At 36.4% G+C, this 16,975-nt stretch overlaps 1 protein-coding gene across 4 annotated transcripts in view; it reads right to left on the minus strand.

Moving 5' to 3' along the window:
• RGS14 (regulator of G protein signaling 14) overlaps positions 1–16,975 on the minus strand; it is an 854,621-nt gene that overhangs the window by 175,446 nt on the left and 662,200 nt on the right. For all 4 annotated transcript variants that reach the window (XM_044069441.1, XM_044069439.1, XM_044069442.1 and 1 more), the window contains 2 exons: positions 13,628–13,763; positions 8,108–8,220 (listed from right to left, as the gene is read on the minus strand). In XM_044069441.1, the coding sequence (XP_043925376.1) occupies positions 8,108–8,220; positions 13,628–13,763 (249 nt within the window). The remainder of the gene's footprint in view (positions 1–8,107; positions 8,221–13,627; positions 13,764–16,975) is intronic.

Genomic DNA, 16,975 nt, shown 5'->3' on the forward strand with positions numbered 1-16,975 from the left:
ACATCTTGTTTTGGTTTTGGGTTTATAGATCTGTAGGAAGTCTTGGTCTGAGCTACATAGTGTCCTGGTTGTGGAATATTTAGATATAATTGATAGAAGGCTAGGGCAGAAAGATGGTAGATAGAGGATGGAGTGGATAATTAATAGTTGCTGTAGTAGCAGCAAGCGAGGGAATTTGAGCCACTGCAATTGTTTAAGAGCTAGTCAATAGTGTGACTTGTAAGTTTGGTTTGCAGAAAATCTTGCAATTTTATTATAGGTAGTTTCAAGTTTGGTTATGAGTGTGGTATTAAGATTTGTGAATAATTGACAGCTATAGAGAAGGGTGGGAAGAAGAAATTCATGGGAAAGAGTTATTCTGGCTGCATTGGTTAAATGTCTTTTGTTTCGTTAAAGGAGTCCCAGTTTCTGTTGAGTCTTTTTGATAGAGGTAGTGATTTGGAGAACAAATTTAAGCTGATCGTCTATTATGACTTCTAGCAGTTTAGTGCTAGGGTCAGCAGTAATGACAGTGTTATTGCTAGCTAGGATGGAAATGTAGTTTTGAGATAGATGAGTTTTTTTTTGGAGGAAGAGTAGGAGCTTAGTTTTCTTAGGGTTGAGAATGAATTTGTTGTCAAAAAGCCATGTCTGTTGCTATATGTATTGTGCCCTCTGAATTGTTATGGTAAACAGAAGAGGAGTGCTGACATACTGTGGGTATTCAGAGATGTGTCGTATAAAACAATTAGGGGACAACAGTTTACTGGGATACAAACAGGTTTGCTACAGGTGCTTGCATGCTAGTAGCCTCCAACTTACTTATTCACTGCAACTTGCTCAAAAAAGCAAGTGCACAGACTCCTACTACCCTAATCTTCCATTTCTATGCAACACTCCAGATATCTGGCCATAGAAATCAAATAGCGCTACCAAAATCCTAACTTTAATCCTAAATTTCCCACCAGGTTCCCAACCAGAATCCCCACTCATGTATTCTTAACCTCCACTATTTCTCCCTAACCCTAAAGTCCCTCATCACTCCCTAAACTTAAAAATTCAACCCCACCTCCCTAAACCTAAACTCCCAGATCATTCCCTAACCATAACACTCTTCTCCTGCTCCATAAACCAAAAACTTTCTTTTGGATCTCTAAACCTTAAACTCCTTTCCCTCTCCCTAACCCTAAAATCTTCTTAGTTCCATTCACCATGGTGGTCGTATTACTCGTTTGAATTTGAATGTGTCCTGGTAAGCTGCATCAGAAGTCACAGCTGCTTGCCCATACTCCTATTTGAGTTCAAGTGTAAGCATCTCTAGCTTCAAGACAGTGGGCTTCAAGCACTTTTGGTGCCTGAGTGTGTTTAGTCGAACCATTTTAAATTTTTTAACATCTGCAAAAGTAGGAAGCACAAATTAGTTTTTGCATTTCTATATGAGAAAATCTCTGCATAGTTAAAAATATGAAAAAATAACTGTGAAGCAGGAAGAAAGTATGCACTGCAATCCATGCTGAAGCTTTGAAATAGCACAACTCTCAGGCCTCATTTGTAGGCAATATAAAATAGTAACTGAAGTGCTGGCCTTCAAGGATGGTGTCATGTTGGAATCTTATCAGCATCATGGATTTTGTACAGAAGCAAAACATGACTGTACTACAAGCAACTAGGTGACAAAGTGCAAAACTAAAATAAAAATATGATTTCAGACATTTGGAGGAACAAATTAACAAGTGTAGCATAGCAGGGCCTCAGGAAAAAAAAAGAAAAATACCGCTGCTTGTAAGAAAAAGTTAACTCTGCCAACAATGTTATTAAATGGAGGTCATAAGCTATAGCTACATCTAAAATAAGGGTAAAGTTTAGGGCCTAACATGCCAGGCATGTAGTACTCAAACAAACTAGGAAAAAGTAGTCTTACATTGAATGTACTCCATTTGGGACGATTAAAGATCTCGTAACATAGAGCTGTCTCGGAATTAGCAAATGTTGAACAACTCTATTTACACTGAGTATAACTAGAGAAAACTGTGATACCAACATTTAGAAAGGCTTTTTCTGGAGAAAGTTTAGCATGGTGGTGCAACAGTTAGTACAGGTTCCTCACTGTATTTGATCTGCCAGTTTTTTTTTTGTTTTTTGTTTTTTTGTTTTTTGGCTAGTCCCTCTTCTCTAGAGTCTATATGACTTAATTTGTCCATGAGAGTTTTAACTTGGCCCTAAGGTTTCATTCTACCTTCTCAGAAACATATGTTTGTTGTAAGAGGCAGTACAGTTCATGTAAGAAATTATAAGTAAAGGATCAGTCAATATAAGCAAACCTGACCTTTTATAGATGTGTGCAGGGAGACTGAAATTACAGTACATAATGGAATTAAGAAGTCTACAAAATGCAAATCAAATAGTAAAGTATAATGCCTGAGTTAAAAAATGTAATAACAGTAATGACAGTGAGAAAGAGAATTATAAGTTGTTAAGAATTATGACAGAATTGAAATGCAAGTCTTATATACTGTGTTTGACTGAAAGTCAACAGAAAGAAAAGTGCAAAGGTTTATCAGATTTGTAGAACTGTATCCTTTTATTTTAAATATCTTTCAGTTTTCCCAATATAAAATGCCAAACATGATGTATATTATTACATTAGTACTGTAATTTGTCTCCAGGAAACATCTGTATTTTAACTATGTCATATTTGAATTAAAGGTAGTGTCTATGTAACGGCACTGACTACAACTAAATGGAACAGTAGATGGCCTAGTAGAATACCAGGCAATCTCATTATTTTTACTTTCAAACAATACTTTTAAATTCTTACTCAACCTAAAAATGAATTGAGGTCTATCGAAAGGTTTCCCTTTAATGTCATGAAAATGTAGAATGATGCCATATTTCTCCTAGATATTATTCTTGACCAGTGTGACATTACAAGAACATGTCAGCACCGTTGACCTATAAACACCATCTTTCTGAATATCATGGTGCATAATAGGAACAAACCTGTTTCTGGGGATCAGCACAAATCTAGCTGCTCTTGCACAGATACCTGCGTACTTGTGCCAAATACCAGTTTCAGCACGTACCCTCTATCCACAACAAAGGGATATAAGGTATTCCAGTTCCCTCACAAAAACTTCCTCATCAGAAATCAACCTTGACAGTCACATCATATGAACTTTCACAAGGCTAACGTTTTGTTTATACTGGTGACAACTGCCAAAGTATAGATACAAATTGGAAAAGGTGTTTTTCATCACAGACACAACTGGAAAACTAATTAATAAAATACTGTACATTATAACTTGACATTTGCTTTTTTCAGGACTGTTTGTCACACAAGATCATTCTAAGGGGCTAAAGCTTTGGAAGTAAACTACACTGATAGGGGAGATATCCATTTTCACCACTGTTGTGCGATCGCAGATTAGGTATATTTAAATTCAGGGTGTGTATGTGGGGGTACAGGGGATTTATTCTGAGGTTTGACAAAGTGATTTCAACAAAATGATTTTGTTGTATTTGGAGTATTTGAAGTTGCTTTTCATAAATCAACATGATTCCTGTGAGGCTCTAGTGATGTTTGCAGGATCAGCAGCTTGTTGTCTGTGGAGATGATGATCATTTGTACAGAAGAAATCAAAGGCAACTTCACAAAGACAAAAATGTCTAATATCAAATGAACAGAGTCTGATACAAACTAATAAATAGGACAAAGGTGTATCAAAAATATGAAAGAAAGTGGTCTTGCAAAAAGTCTTTCCGCAGTAGCATTTACAACCACAACAGCAACTCAAACTTTCCTAGAATGAAACCAGTGCAAAAGTCATATCAAAAAAACTTTGGTGTAGTTATAAAAAAAAGTTGAGTAAATTAAAGATCAGTCATATATGAACAGTTCTTCCTGTTTTTAAAAGCCAAAAAAAATATGTGAAAAGTTCCTGAGAAAAAGCCTGTTTCAAAATAATAGCCCTTAGCATTCAAAAAAGTTATTCCTTTCAGTCCCAAATGGTTTATTAAGTTGCCAATACAGGACTGTCCATTAGTGTAGCAGTGATAATCTCTGATTCAGAGACATGGTAAAGTTGCACAGAGAAATACATCTCTAAATTGAACACTGTGCTGTTTGACCTGACCTTGCTAGTACTTCCCCTATCATTCCATGCATCATGGTAGAACAGGTTCCACCAACATGCACACACACACACACACACACACACACACACACACACACACACACACACACACACACACATGCTAAATTCATGGCCCTACAGAGACACACACAGACACACACACACACACACACACACACACACACACATACGGGCAGGTCCAAACATGTCCCTACATACAGACACACACACACACACACACACACACACACACACACACACACACACACACACACACACACACACACACACACACACACACACACACACACACACACACACACACACACACACACACACACACACACACACACACACACACACACACACACACACACACACACACACACACACACACACGCAGCTATATTCATGACCCTACAGAGACACACACACACACACACACACACACACACACACGCACACACACACACATGGACACCTTTGAGGTACCTACTCACAAACATGCTACAAGCCCTGATTCTTAAATAGGAGTTAATCAGTTTGTGTTTTCATAAGATGGCATTCACTTTTTCCTCCTCCCAACCATATTAACGTGCTAGAACACTTCTCTGAATCATTCTTTTACTGTACATTTGTTCTGGAGTTATTTCAGTGGAAGATCACATTGCTAATTAGCATTAGCCGTGTCCTACAACTGGTGAGTTTTGATGCAGCATTACCAGTGAAACCACTGTCCCTACTATGGGCAGCACCTGCATGAGACAGTGGTACTCCACCTTCCTTAGCCTCTTTCTGGTTGCAACTGAAGTATTTGTGAAAAGAACAAGACATGCACTGGGAAAAAAGGAAGAGACCAAATGGTCCGATTTCTGGTTATTTGCATATTAAGGTTTGTTATGTTCAGATTAGCTGAGTACTATGTATCTGAAGAATTTACTAAACAATCTAGCTTTGAATGTATTTGCAAAAAGCAGTTACCTTAGAGAAGAGGCAGTGGAGAAGTGAAGCTAAGATAGCTAGTTCACAATGAAGAAAGGGCTGAGGTCTCACAGTCAATAAAATCCTGAAGAAATGGTTAATCAGAACTATTAAAGCCTGTTAGAGATGGTGACTCTATTATAGAATTAGAAAGGAAATTAGGGACATGTAGGAGTAGGGTAACCATTGTTAGCATGATGATCTTACCAAGAGTCTTACATACAGTCAGACATCTGCCAGTCACTAATGGCAAGATTGAAATAAGGAAGCGACAACTCTCATGTCAGTGTTTTACCTGGAAATGAGCAGACCTCACAACAGTGAGGAGTAGGATTTCAGGGTCAGTGTTTTACCTGGAAACGAGCAGACTTCACAACACTGAGCAGTAGGACTTCAGGGTCAGTGTTTTACCTGACAACAGTGAGCAGTAGGACTTCAGGGTCAGTGTTTTACCTGGCAGACTTCACAACACTGAGCAGTAGGACTTCAGGGTCAGTGTTTTACCTGGAAACGAGCAGACTTCACAACAGTGAGCAGTAGGACTTCAGGGTCAGTGTTTTACCTGGAAACGAGCAGACTTCACAACAGTGAGCAGTAGGATTTCAGGGTCAGTGTTTTACCTGGAAACGAGCAGACCTAACAACACTGAGCAGTAGGATTTCAGGGTCAGTGTTTTACCTGGAAAAGAGCAGACTTCACAACACTGAGCAGTAGGATTTCAGGGTCAGTGTTTTACCTGGAAACGAGCAGACTTCACAACAGTGAGCAGTAGGATTTCAGGGTCAGTGTTTTACCTGGAAACGAGCAGACCTCACAACAGTGAGCAGTAGGATTTCAGGGTCAGTGTTTTACCTGGAAACGAGCAGACCTCACAACACTGAGCAGTAGGATTTCAGGGTCAGTGTTTTACCTGGAAATGAGCAGACTTCACAACAGTGAGCAGTAGGATTTCAGGGTCAGTGTTTTACCTGGAAACGAGCAGACTTCACAACAGTGAGCAGTAGGACTTCAGGGAATGCAGCCATTCTGGTTTACATACAGTATACCTCTGTGGTCAAAGTTAGTTTCCTGCTGGTAATGACACAAATGATGAACAATCTAAAAATGTTGGGAGGGTGAATCTAGCCAAGGGCAGCAAAGGTAGGCCATCAAATGCAGAAACAGATGGAGATTCAGTGCTGGTATATTCTTATATTCCTTTCTACCTCACAGGATATGGGAGAAAGTTGATTCTGCATTGTTGGTTCTGTTCATGATGGAATAACTTAATGCAAATATAGGGGTACATTTTTTTTTTTGGTGTGACAGGACTTGGGCAGAGGTAATGTGTTTTCAAAGTCCAATTGGAATAATCAGCCATTTTGGTGGGGGATAAATCACTGATTATTACTCAGGCATCACAAGACTGATTAGAGGCTGGCACAGTGGGAGGAAATTATAAGACTATGCCAGCTCAACTTTTTCAGGGTAGCTTCTGAGGAGCCACATTTACTGATCGTGATAAGAGTGCTGTGTTAGCAGCCCAGTGTTGTAGATTAGAGATGGTTGTTTGAATTAAGATGTCACCATAAAGTTTGAACATTTCATTCATAATGTTATTTCATACTCCTTAGTAATACATGTTAAATCTAAGGCTCAGTATTGCCCTGCCTCTAACACTAACCCCACACCTTACTTTAAAAAAAAAAAAAAACTTCTCATAACACTACCACCATTCATATGAATTTGAGGCAAATGTTATGGTGAATTTCAGTCTGAAGATTAGGAGAGGGAATAGTTTTACTTTTTTGATCTTTTGAGGGTTCAGTATTTAGGGCATTCAGTGCTATGTATGCTCAAACTTCTAACTGATATTCAGTAAAAATCAAAAGCACAAAAGCGTATCAAAAAACAAAACTCCATGAAACAAACCCTTTGCCACATGGCCATCAACACACCAGCCTCTGTGATCGGAAATAAAACACCACCATGTTTCAAAAAATAGTTTTAGTGCTTTTGTTTGCTTAATTTTGAACTTCATCAGAAAGTAATTAAAAAAACTAAATTCATTTAAATATGACATCACATTATAAAACATTCAATAATAAAATATAAAAAATATACACCCTCAAGCATTTGTTTAAATTTAAAAACACAGTGCAACACATAGATTTTTATTTATTTTTTTATTGTCTAGAGTAAGTTGACAACATACCCATTTTGGTTTTGGAGCAGTCATTTGCTTCACTGCTGCTAGCAGGGCTTACGAGATTCAAAGGAATTTTGTTTGACCTCTCCTGATCCTATCCCCTTGTTCTATCTGAAATTATTGAATAATTAGTGAGAATATATTTTAAGGGACAAAAGTTGTCCTTCATCCAGGTTTCTGTGAAGGCTACAATATTGGGCTGATTGATGGACAGCCATGCTTCAATACTTGCCCATTTGTTATTGATTCTCAATTGTTCAGGAAGAAGATTGGACATTTAGAATTGATTTGGGTGGCTGCAGTGGTTAGCGTGGTCATCTCACAGCAAGAGTTTCCCTGGTTGATTCTCAGCTGGTGTGCCTTTGGTGTGGAGTCTGCATGCCCCCCCCTGTGGTTGTGTGCATTTCTTCTGGGTGCTCCAATTTCCTCCCACATTCCAAAGACATGCAGTAGGTGGATTGGACACTCTTAACTGGCTGAAGGTGTGAGTGCATTTGTGAGCAAGTGGTATGGATGAACTACTGCCACAGAGCTAGCCACCTGGTGGTATAAACCTTTGCTCAAGATGATTGTCACTGTTAAAGTAACACCCCAACCCCATGTGCAAATGGGAAAAAGGGGATGAGGATGGATGGATGGATTATTAACACAAGCAGGAGCCAAAAATTTATGCTTTAGCCAAATAATTCCTACTCGTGTTTTTGTAATTCAAAAATATTAATGCAATGTCACAAGTTATGGCAATATAAGAAGCAAGCATACATAGTTTCAAACTTTTTTAACTAATAACATAACATAAAAGACAAAAAGGATAAGAAGAACTTACCTCTGATTTGCTTGACAGAGATGGAAGGAATGCTAGCTCAAGGCTAGCAGCAGAGTTCAGGGAACCCTGGGACTCTCTTCTTAGCTGTAACACATTGTTACTCTCTAGAAGTTCTGGAAGCAAAAATTATAATAATTGAGATGCCTGACAATGCTCTACATGATTATGCTAGATGTGCACATTTGCACAGGAAATAAATTCCAAACGCACATTAAAATGTAACTTGAACTGAATGAAAATGTATGGAAAAAAAATAATAAAGCAAATAAATATACCCAGGAATGCAGCCAGATGACATGCAAGAAGTGATGTTTATTACAGAGCCATATGACAATTATACAGTAAGAGCTAATCACTAGGTGACGCAGAAGAATGTGCATTTGTACTACACCACAGAGACAGAATATGTATTGTATATCACATGAGAGGGTGGTTAGCATACATCCATGGTCACAGACTGACTCACTCAGGGCACATCTGCACATGGTGCAAGATGCATCTGTGAACAAGCCATGAGCTACTGTAGAAAGCAGTGCCGTAATTCTGTTCTTTCAGCACTTATACTTAGTCAGTTTAGCAGGTTACTAAACACCTTCATGAAGAAGTACTTGATGTGATGTGGAAAACTGTATGGGCATGAGCAATAAATCAATTACAATGATGACAGTCATTATTGCTATTGTTTTTGGCCCTGCTTTCTGTAACTGGCCCTCATTACTTTCCCCAACTGATAATCACAGTATTAGAAAATGGTTAAGGACAGAATCTTTTATGGTAAAGGAATTAACTTTCTGTCTTTCTATTCATTCATCTACATATATCTATTTATATCTACATACTATATCGAAATGTATATCAATAGATATAAAAAAGTAAAACATTTAAAATACAGAATAATGTTTTAATCTTCTAGATGACAGAATGTTGTAGATATTAAACAACTAGCTGCATATGTGTATTCCTCTTCCTATACATTCTGAGTATGTAAATTCAATATTGAAATTATCTATACATTTTATATGTAACACACAACATTAAAGAATGGATTTTATCTACAGTTTCAACCTCTTTTACAATGAGATTTAATGAAAACTCTTACTTAAGAAAACTGCTGGATTTTAGCCTTAATAGTCTCACCTATCAGTTTAGTTGTTTAAAAGGTCTGTAGTTTTTTTCAACAGATTATAAGTATTGACTACATTCTAGATGTTAGTTATGACTTCAACGTATTAAACAGTTTATACCCCAAAGACACAGGATATGATTTAAATGGAAGTAAAGACTGAACTAACATTGTTGGACTATATAAACCAATATTACTGAGTGAAACAGATAATTCAGTTTTATCTCAAATATATAAAAGTACAGTATCATATGCATCCTTTACACAAACTCTTAATTTAATTATATAAATCAAACAATCAACATTTTGCTGGCCCAGACAACACTATAACATTGAGTTCAGCAAAATTTCTGGAACATTTTTACATGGAAATATATATCGGCATTTTTTTACTCCATAATGATTGTGAAATTATGAAAGTACAACTATTATGTCAGAGGGATTATTGATGCTATAACTGATTGGCAACACACATTTTTATTAAAGTAATGTGTTAAAATAATTGTGTGCAATATTTTAATTATTTGCTTAAGCACTGTGGGCAGGTAGGTTTCATTTACCTAAACATCTCTCTCTCTCTTTCCCATTTATGCATCATGTGGTACTGCGGGCAATGAGCACCTTTCAGCAGTTTCTGTAGCAGTTATGGCTTTTATGAACTCGGGTTGCTAGTCCAAGGCTCAACCCTCCTTGTAGGGAGCACCACACACACTTGCACACACACACTCACACCTAGGGTCAATTTAGAGTGACCAGTCCACCTACTGCATCTCCTTGGAATGTGGGAGGAAACTGGAGCACCCAAAGGTAGTCTAAGCGAATGCAAGAAGGACATGCAAACTCCACACAGAAGGCTCCCCAGCCAAGAATAGCAATGGAAAACCTCTTGCTGTGAGGTGACAATGCTAACCGCTATACAACTGTGCTACCCTGCCTACATCTTTAGTCCTATTTAATATCCAACTCTTTCGGGTATTATCAAAGTTAATTTACCACTTATTTGGTCTGTCTTATCTGTTACATGGAACACACTAAATCAATTATGCTTCATTTTTTTCTGAATTTCTGACTATAACCACTACTTTTATGAAAATAAAACAAACACTACTATACTTTTATCTAAATTAACATCTCTTAATTATAGATTTTAGCCTAAGTTGTCCTTGTTACTGGAAAATATAAGATTGAGAATCTCTGATAATATAAGTGTTTCACTTTAGAATAATTTGAGCGACATCAAGACAAAATGCTTGATTATATACTTATTATTAAAATACATTTGAGACATTTAATACATACATTCTAGCTGGTATAGTTAGATTTGACAGTTTATATGCTTTGCCATCTCTTACCATAACTATGCTTGAGGTAACTAGTATTATTTTTAATTTCAGTTTCAACTTTTAATGTCCCTCAGTTATAATACTAGTGTGAGAATATCAATCAGTAAAAACTAAATGAAAACTCCAGCCAAGCTAGAACTTCCAATGAGTCACCTCCCAAACCTCCTGTAACAGAGGCACATGGGATATATGCAAATGACCCTTATGAACATCAGGTGTTTCAGCTATATGTTGATTCTGATTGCCCATTACTTTTATGTTTGAAGTTGTTTTAATGGACAATTTCAGGCCAATAAAGCCAAACCCCACTAGCTATGGAAATGCATATTTCGGCGTTGTTATGATCTCATCAGCATAGCACAAGCAGAGTGTTTAGCTAAGCATAAGAAACGCAAGATTGTTACACCCAACTGATGTCAATTATCATTCGGGTGACTGCAAAATATCCTCTGTTACAGGAGGTTTGGGAGGTCACTCATTGGAAGTTCTAGCTTGGCTGGAGTTTTCATTTAGTTTTTACTGATTGGTTTTTCAGTTTGACCTTCTCACTCTTTGTTTTAGTATGAGGAATATGGTATTGATGTTGCATGTTTGGATAAAAATCATAAAGTAAAAAGAAAGACCAAACAGTGAAGAAAGCATATTTGTGTCTTTAGTCAAAAAGACTTAACATTTTAGCATCAACATAACAGTTTATGATACTGACATGATAGCTGTATGCAGTGTCTTAATACCTTTTTATTGTTCTTCCTTGTTTTTTTCCAATGCTTTATTCCACTAAGCAGCTTTTATTCCCACTTTTTCACGATAGGCCATTGTTCTCAAGGTTCATTATGGATTTGAATTGACTGACTTACTGAAACCCACATAGACTATGTTAACTTTTTCTTTTTTATACATATATAATCTCATTCACACTTGCTAAGTAAACTATTTTGACTTACTTGACATGACTTTACAGCTGTAATGACCTGTTTCACTTAAACAGTAAAGGTGTATGCAAGTGTATTAGACTGGAGTATCATTAAGGGGCAGTTTGTTTGAGCAGCTCATATGACCTCTCAGTTCTGTGAATTTATACAAGAATGTGATTTTATTAAAACCATGTTTTTACATAGAGGCTACCCTGTATCAAAAATAGATGAAGTTCAAAAGGAAGTTATTACTGGATGGGGTAGCAAATACGTCCCTATTACCACTGACAGAAATTTATATAATTCATCAATAAGACCAGGATCTTCAACTTTACTAGATTCCAAATGTGAAAAAAAAACTTTCAACAGACTTTATGCTTACAGTTTAATCAAGATATAAACACTATTAGGAATGTAATATATAAATATCTGCATATGTTCAGTTACCCGTGCCCCCAAACTTTTTTGCAGAACCACCTAAGATTGTATATAAAAAGGAATAAGTTTAAACAATGTTTATGAAAAGAAAACTGTCAACAATCACTTTAGAAAGGGTACATTTAGATGTGGGCATGTAACCAGTGCCCCTACATTGGCAATTGGAAAAGTATAGATCTGGTTTCTAGAAAAAGGAGCATAAGAACAAATAAATGTGGCTCTTTTACATAGGTAAAATGGAAAGAGCCCTAAGGAAGCATATAAGTGAACACATATGATACTACTAAAAATAATGATAAAAATGTTCTTGCAAAACATCTAAAAAATTGTTCTAAGGGGAATTTTAAATTTTAACTTCTTTCTTCTTGAACAGATCAAAAAAGTTTCAAAGGGATGGAGTCAATGGGAGGATAAAATTGAATATAGCAAGCTAATTTGGCAGTTGTTGCTGGAACCAAAGAACCGGACTTAACTTAAGTATTTACTATAGTTCCTGTTTTAAAATTAAGGACCCAAAATTATAATTATTTTCCTTTGCAAGGTTTATATATGGATACCTAGTTTTTGATGTGTACCTTTTTATTGGTGTACTTTATATGTGTATTTTTATGCACTCTTAAATATTTTGATTTGTATGAATATTCTTATATTCATGTTGGTTTGGCCCTTTAAAATGATGTAATATTGTTAGACTAATTTAATTAGTGTTTAACTTTTATATAAATGCCAGTTATTTAATACCAATTTTTAGTTCTGATGAAGTCCTTTATGTTAGTTGGATGGGCGTGCTCAACTTTGTTACTTTGAAATAAACTTTCATGTAAAGTATTATTCTGGTTGTTTTTTTTTTTTTTTTTTGCTTCCTGGAAGTACATGCGGATGGTGGCTTCACTACTGGATTTACAGCATATTCTTCTTGGAAAGCTTTTGTTTTGATTTGTTAGTTACTTGTTTCTGTGTCCTGCCACCACTGTATTTTCATTTGATTAGTAGTCTTTTTTTTTTGGGGGGGGGGGGTACATCAGCATGTCTAATGACTATTTTGACTTACTTGACATGGCTTTCCTGGCGTAATGACCTGTTCCACTAAAACAATAAAGATGTATTTCAGAGTGTATTACTCTAACATTGGAATATGGCAAACAACATAATGAAAGGAAAAAAAGAAATCAACTAAATTCACTAATATCCTGATTTAGAACCAAGATTTCAGCTCTTCATGTCTGCAACTCTATTACTAGAATATGCCAGACAGCATGAAAGAATAAAGAAAGAACAACATTGAACTTAATTTGCCATTATCCTGATGTATAATCTGAAAAGCAGACTTTCTATTCATCATTTGTCCAACACAGTATCTTTGACATAGTTTATTGTATTACATATAATTGGTGTGACACTTTTGTTTGCTTCTCAGGCCTGGAATTACATTGACAAAAGACCTCTGACCCACACATTCTATGTCAAAGAAAGAATGGTAAAACCCATAACCCAATAACCCAGTTAAAATATCAACAAAACATGGTCTAAAACTTATAAATAGTTGCATAGAGGCCAGTGGAGGAAAGATTGACATGATAGGTATAACTTATATTGCTGTCAAAATTCTTATTTTGTGGCAACATATCAGATGTTCTCTTTGTAAAATCTTCAGTTTTCTCTACTGAAAAGTAACCTTTTAATAGGAAGTAGATGATCTCACCTCCACAGGATCCACATTTATCTGTTGTCTTCCCTGACTTGTTGATATTCTTATTGATGTCTTTATCCATAGTAATGCCTTTCCACTCCATATCAGCCCCAGCAGGTAAAGACTTTCCAGCTTTCAATTTTCTTTGCTAATAAAAAAATATACCATCATTCAAAGAAAATCATTTGACAATTGATTATACTTTGTTAGAAGCCTGATTTCTAGACATCCATTGTAGATCTGAACAGTTTCTCTTCTGTTTATTAATAAGTTATATATTAGAAACAGGGCAAGAAAGCAAACTGGTCACTCAGAAGTTTTAAATGTGTATATAATGCATAGGCAAACCTGTATAAAAAAATAATACATTGAATCCACAAAAAAAAAAAAAAAAAAAAAAAAAAAAGCTATGACTGGGGATAGCCTTGGAGGTATAGATAAACTAAAGGGCAATGCATATAACTGCTAATGAAACCCAGAAACAGCAGACCTTAGAAATTTCCTGAAGCCTGTGGCTACAGGAATATGGTAGTAACCATCTTTTAGGTTAGGGATTCCAAGTAACCCATGTGAGTAATGAGAGGTAACAGTATCTATAATGTCAACCTTTTGAACTTTGGAACTTTCACATACATATTCGGAAAGGAAAGACCTTGTACTGCTCTCCATAAAGACTCTTTATTTGGGAAGAGAAACATTCAGAAATAGAATCCTTTGCCCCTTTGAGTCATAACCACTGGTTCTAAGACTTATTGGGTCTGTAATGACTGAAGAAAAAAAAGTTTGTTTGGTTTGGGGGTGGAGAGGTATTCCCCTTAAAGCAGGTTTTAGTATCCACTGCCATATGTAACACTCCTGCACCACTTCAACTCCCAAGTCCAAAACAATCTCATGCCAAAGGGGAATGTTAATGGCCATTGTTTGAGCAATTCTGTAGGGGAAAGAAGAGAGGAAGGAATGCTAGCATAGTCATTATGCACTGTTGTGACTTTTCCTCAAAGGAGATCTATTTTTAATGTTGTTATCCTTTGGTCATCTCTTTTTGGCATTTTGTTTGCCAGAAAAGAGCTTTTTTTTGTTAGAGACCTGTAAGATTTGTATTGGGGTACATAAAATTTCATAGAAACATCCTGAAATCATTTCCCTATTTCATCATCCATCATTCCACAAGCACATGTGGTGGACATGTCACTGCAACAGTAACAATCATAAGAGCCAATAGCAACTTATACCTCCATTTCTAAAGCTGAAGCCAAGACTGCAGACTTTACCTGATTGGCATACATTTGTTTACATGCCAAAGCATATCTTCTCAAAACTGTAGCAGTAACACTGGCCCTAGACACAGTATTTGCACAAACGTACACACGCTTCATAGTAATGTATAGATACCTGAAAAAGTGTAGAAATAATTTTGTTGAAAAAAAGCTTTCTTTTCCAAGAAGAGTGGAAGCCAGTTCCCTCAGACTGCCCAAATGACAAAATATATATTTCTACAAGCCTACAGTACCTTACACAGCTTATCTCTTTCTTTTAGGAACCGATTGCTGGGTATCACCATAAGTACAGGCAACATTCAACATATCTTTTGGGGTTGACAGTACAGGAGGGCTGGAAGAGGAATGAGGTATAACCATTTGTAACATACTATTAGATCTCTTCACTTTGGAGAAACATCTATTTGTTCCCATAAAAGTACCTCATTCATCCTGGTAAATGTCTGATTAAAAGAAAATTTCTCCAGAGGGGCTTGGGAATCTACAGGAGAAGCAGTGCAATGTCTGTCAATGTCAGAATTATCATACCCTGTTTACTCAGGAAGAGTTTTACAGGAAATGCCAATCTGTAAATGATTCTGCATACCATAATGCACTGCCTGGACTGCATGTCTAACCAATGTCAGGAACATATTGTTTTAATAGCAATGACTTCATCAGAAGAACAATACTTAATTATTTATATTAATAGGAGCTCAAACTCAGTGGAGGGATGTCTGGCCCATCTAATGGTTGCTTTCTCCGGTTATCACAAGAAGAATCTTCCAAAGTATTTCCTAGATCCAGAGAAGATGGTTCTTCTATGCCCACACACACACACACACACACACACACACACACACACACACATACATCTGACAGAATAAAAATGGCTGGTAGGTTGTCACAAAGTGAGGATAAGCATTACACTGACATACCGTTCCCTTCCCATTTTGTAGTAAACTTTCCTGTTCCACAGATGTCAAAGTGTAAAGCAGTACACAGTTTTTCACAAATCTTTCCTCAAATACCTTAATAAATTTTCCAAGCTACAAATAGTCATCCCTGACAGGAAACATCTGAAATTGTGAAACAAATACATTGTTTCTTAAAGGGGGAAATATTGCTTTGATTAAAAAAATAGACAAAATGCTATTTTAATAAAAGTGCAATAATTTCTGAGTGGAGCAGTTCCCCAAATGTGACATATTTGCTGAAAATAGAGCTCTTAGCTGGTTACTGCTCCTGTGAAGTCCATGAGACTCTTATTCTCATAACAACAATAAAGTACTGAAGAAGACTTCATTCTGACTGTTGACTTTTTTCCTAGGGATAAGTCAATCAGCAGTCAGAGTGAAAGGAGGGAACAGTGTTTTTTGAAGTTGGCCGGTTATTTCCTGGGTAGGAAATAATTCATATAGTCTAAGGGCTATGCAGCAGTTGAAACGATGAACATCTGATTTGAAAACGTAAAATGCAAAATACAAATTATATACACACATGCATACATACATACATACATACATACATACATAAAACGCTACCAGTATACTGAAAAATGGCCTGTTCCTACATTAATCACTCCACATGAAAAAGTCAGTCAAAATTTTCATCACACATAAAATTCTCTTATGTATGTTACTCATATTAAAAAGGAAAAAAAAAACGTGCAGTTACAACACACAAGCTGACCATATGGTTGAAAAATCCAACATTTTATAATAAAAAAAAAACAGCTGGTGATGTCATTCGGAAGAATGCTTTTTATTACAGACTTCTAAACAAAAAGCACATAGGACTGGTTTGACCTTCACTGAAGGTACGGGCAGACAGACACAGACCACACCTATATGTAATAACTGTGTTAGTGCCATCCTGGAACTTGCACTTAAGTCTCAGAATCTAAAACTGTTATATGTGTGTGTGTGTGTGTGTGTGTGTGTGTGTGTGTGTGTGTGTGTGTGTGTGTGTGTGTGTGTGTGTGTGTGTGTGTGTGTGTGTGTGTGTGTGTGTGTTTAGGGGGGAGTAAGTTTGTGCTTGCACATATTGCAAGTGGAACAAAATATTTATTTATATGATGATTTGTCAACTGGGCAATCACATT

This window comes from Protopterus annectens, chromosome 4.part0 (genome assembly GCF_019279795.1).
Source record: "Protopterus annectens isolate FY-2018-M chromosome 4.part0, PAN1.0, whole genome shotgun sequence".
NCBI classification, from domain to species: domain Eukaryota; kingdom Metazoa; phylum Chordata; order Ceratodontiformes; family Protopteridae; genus Protopterus; species Protopterus annectens.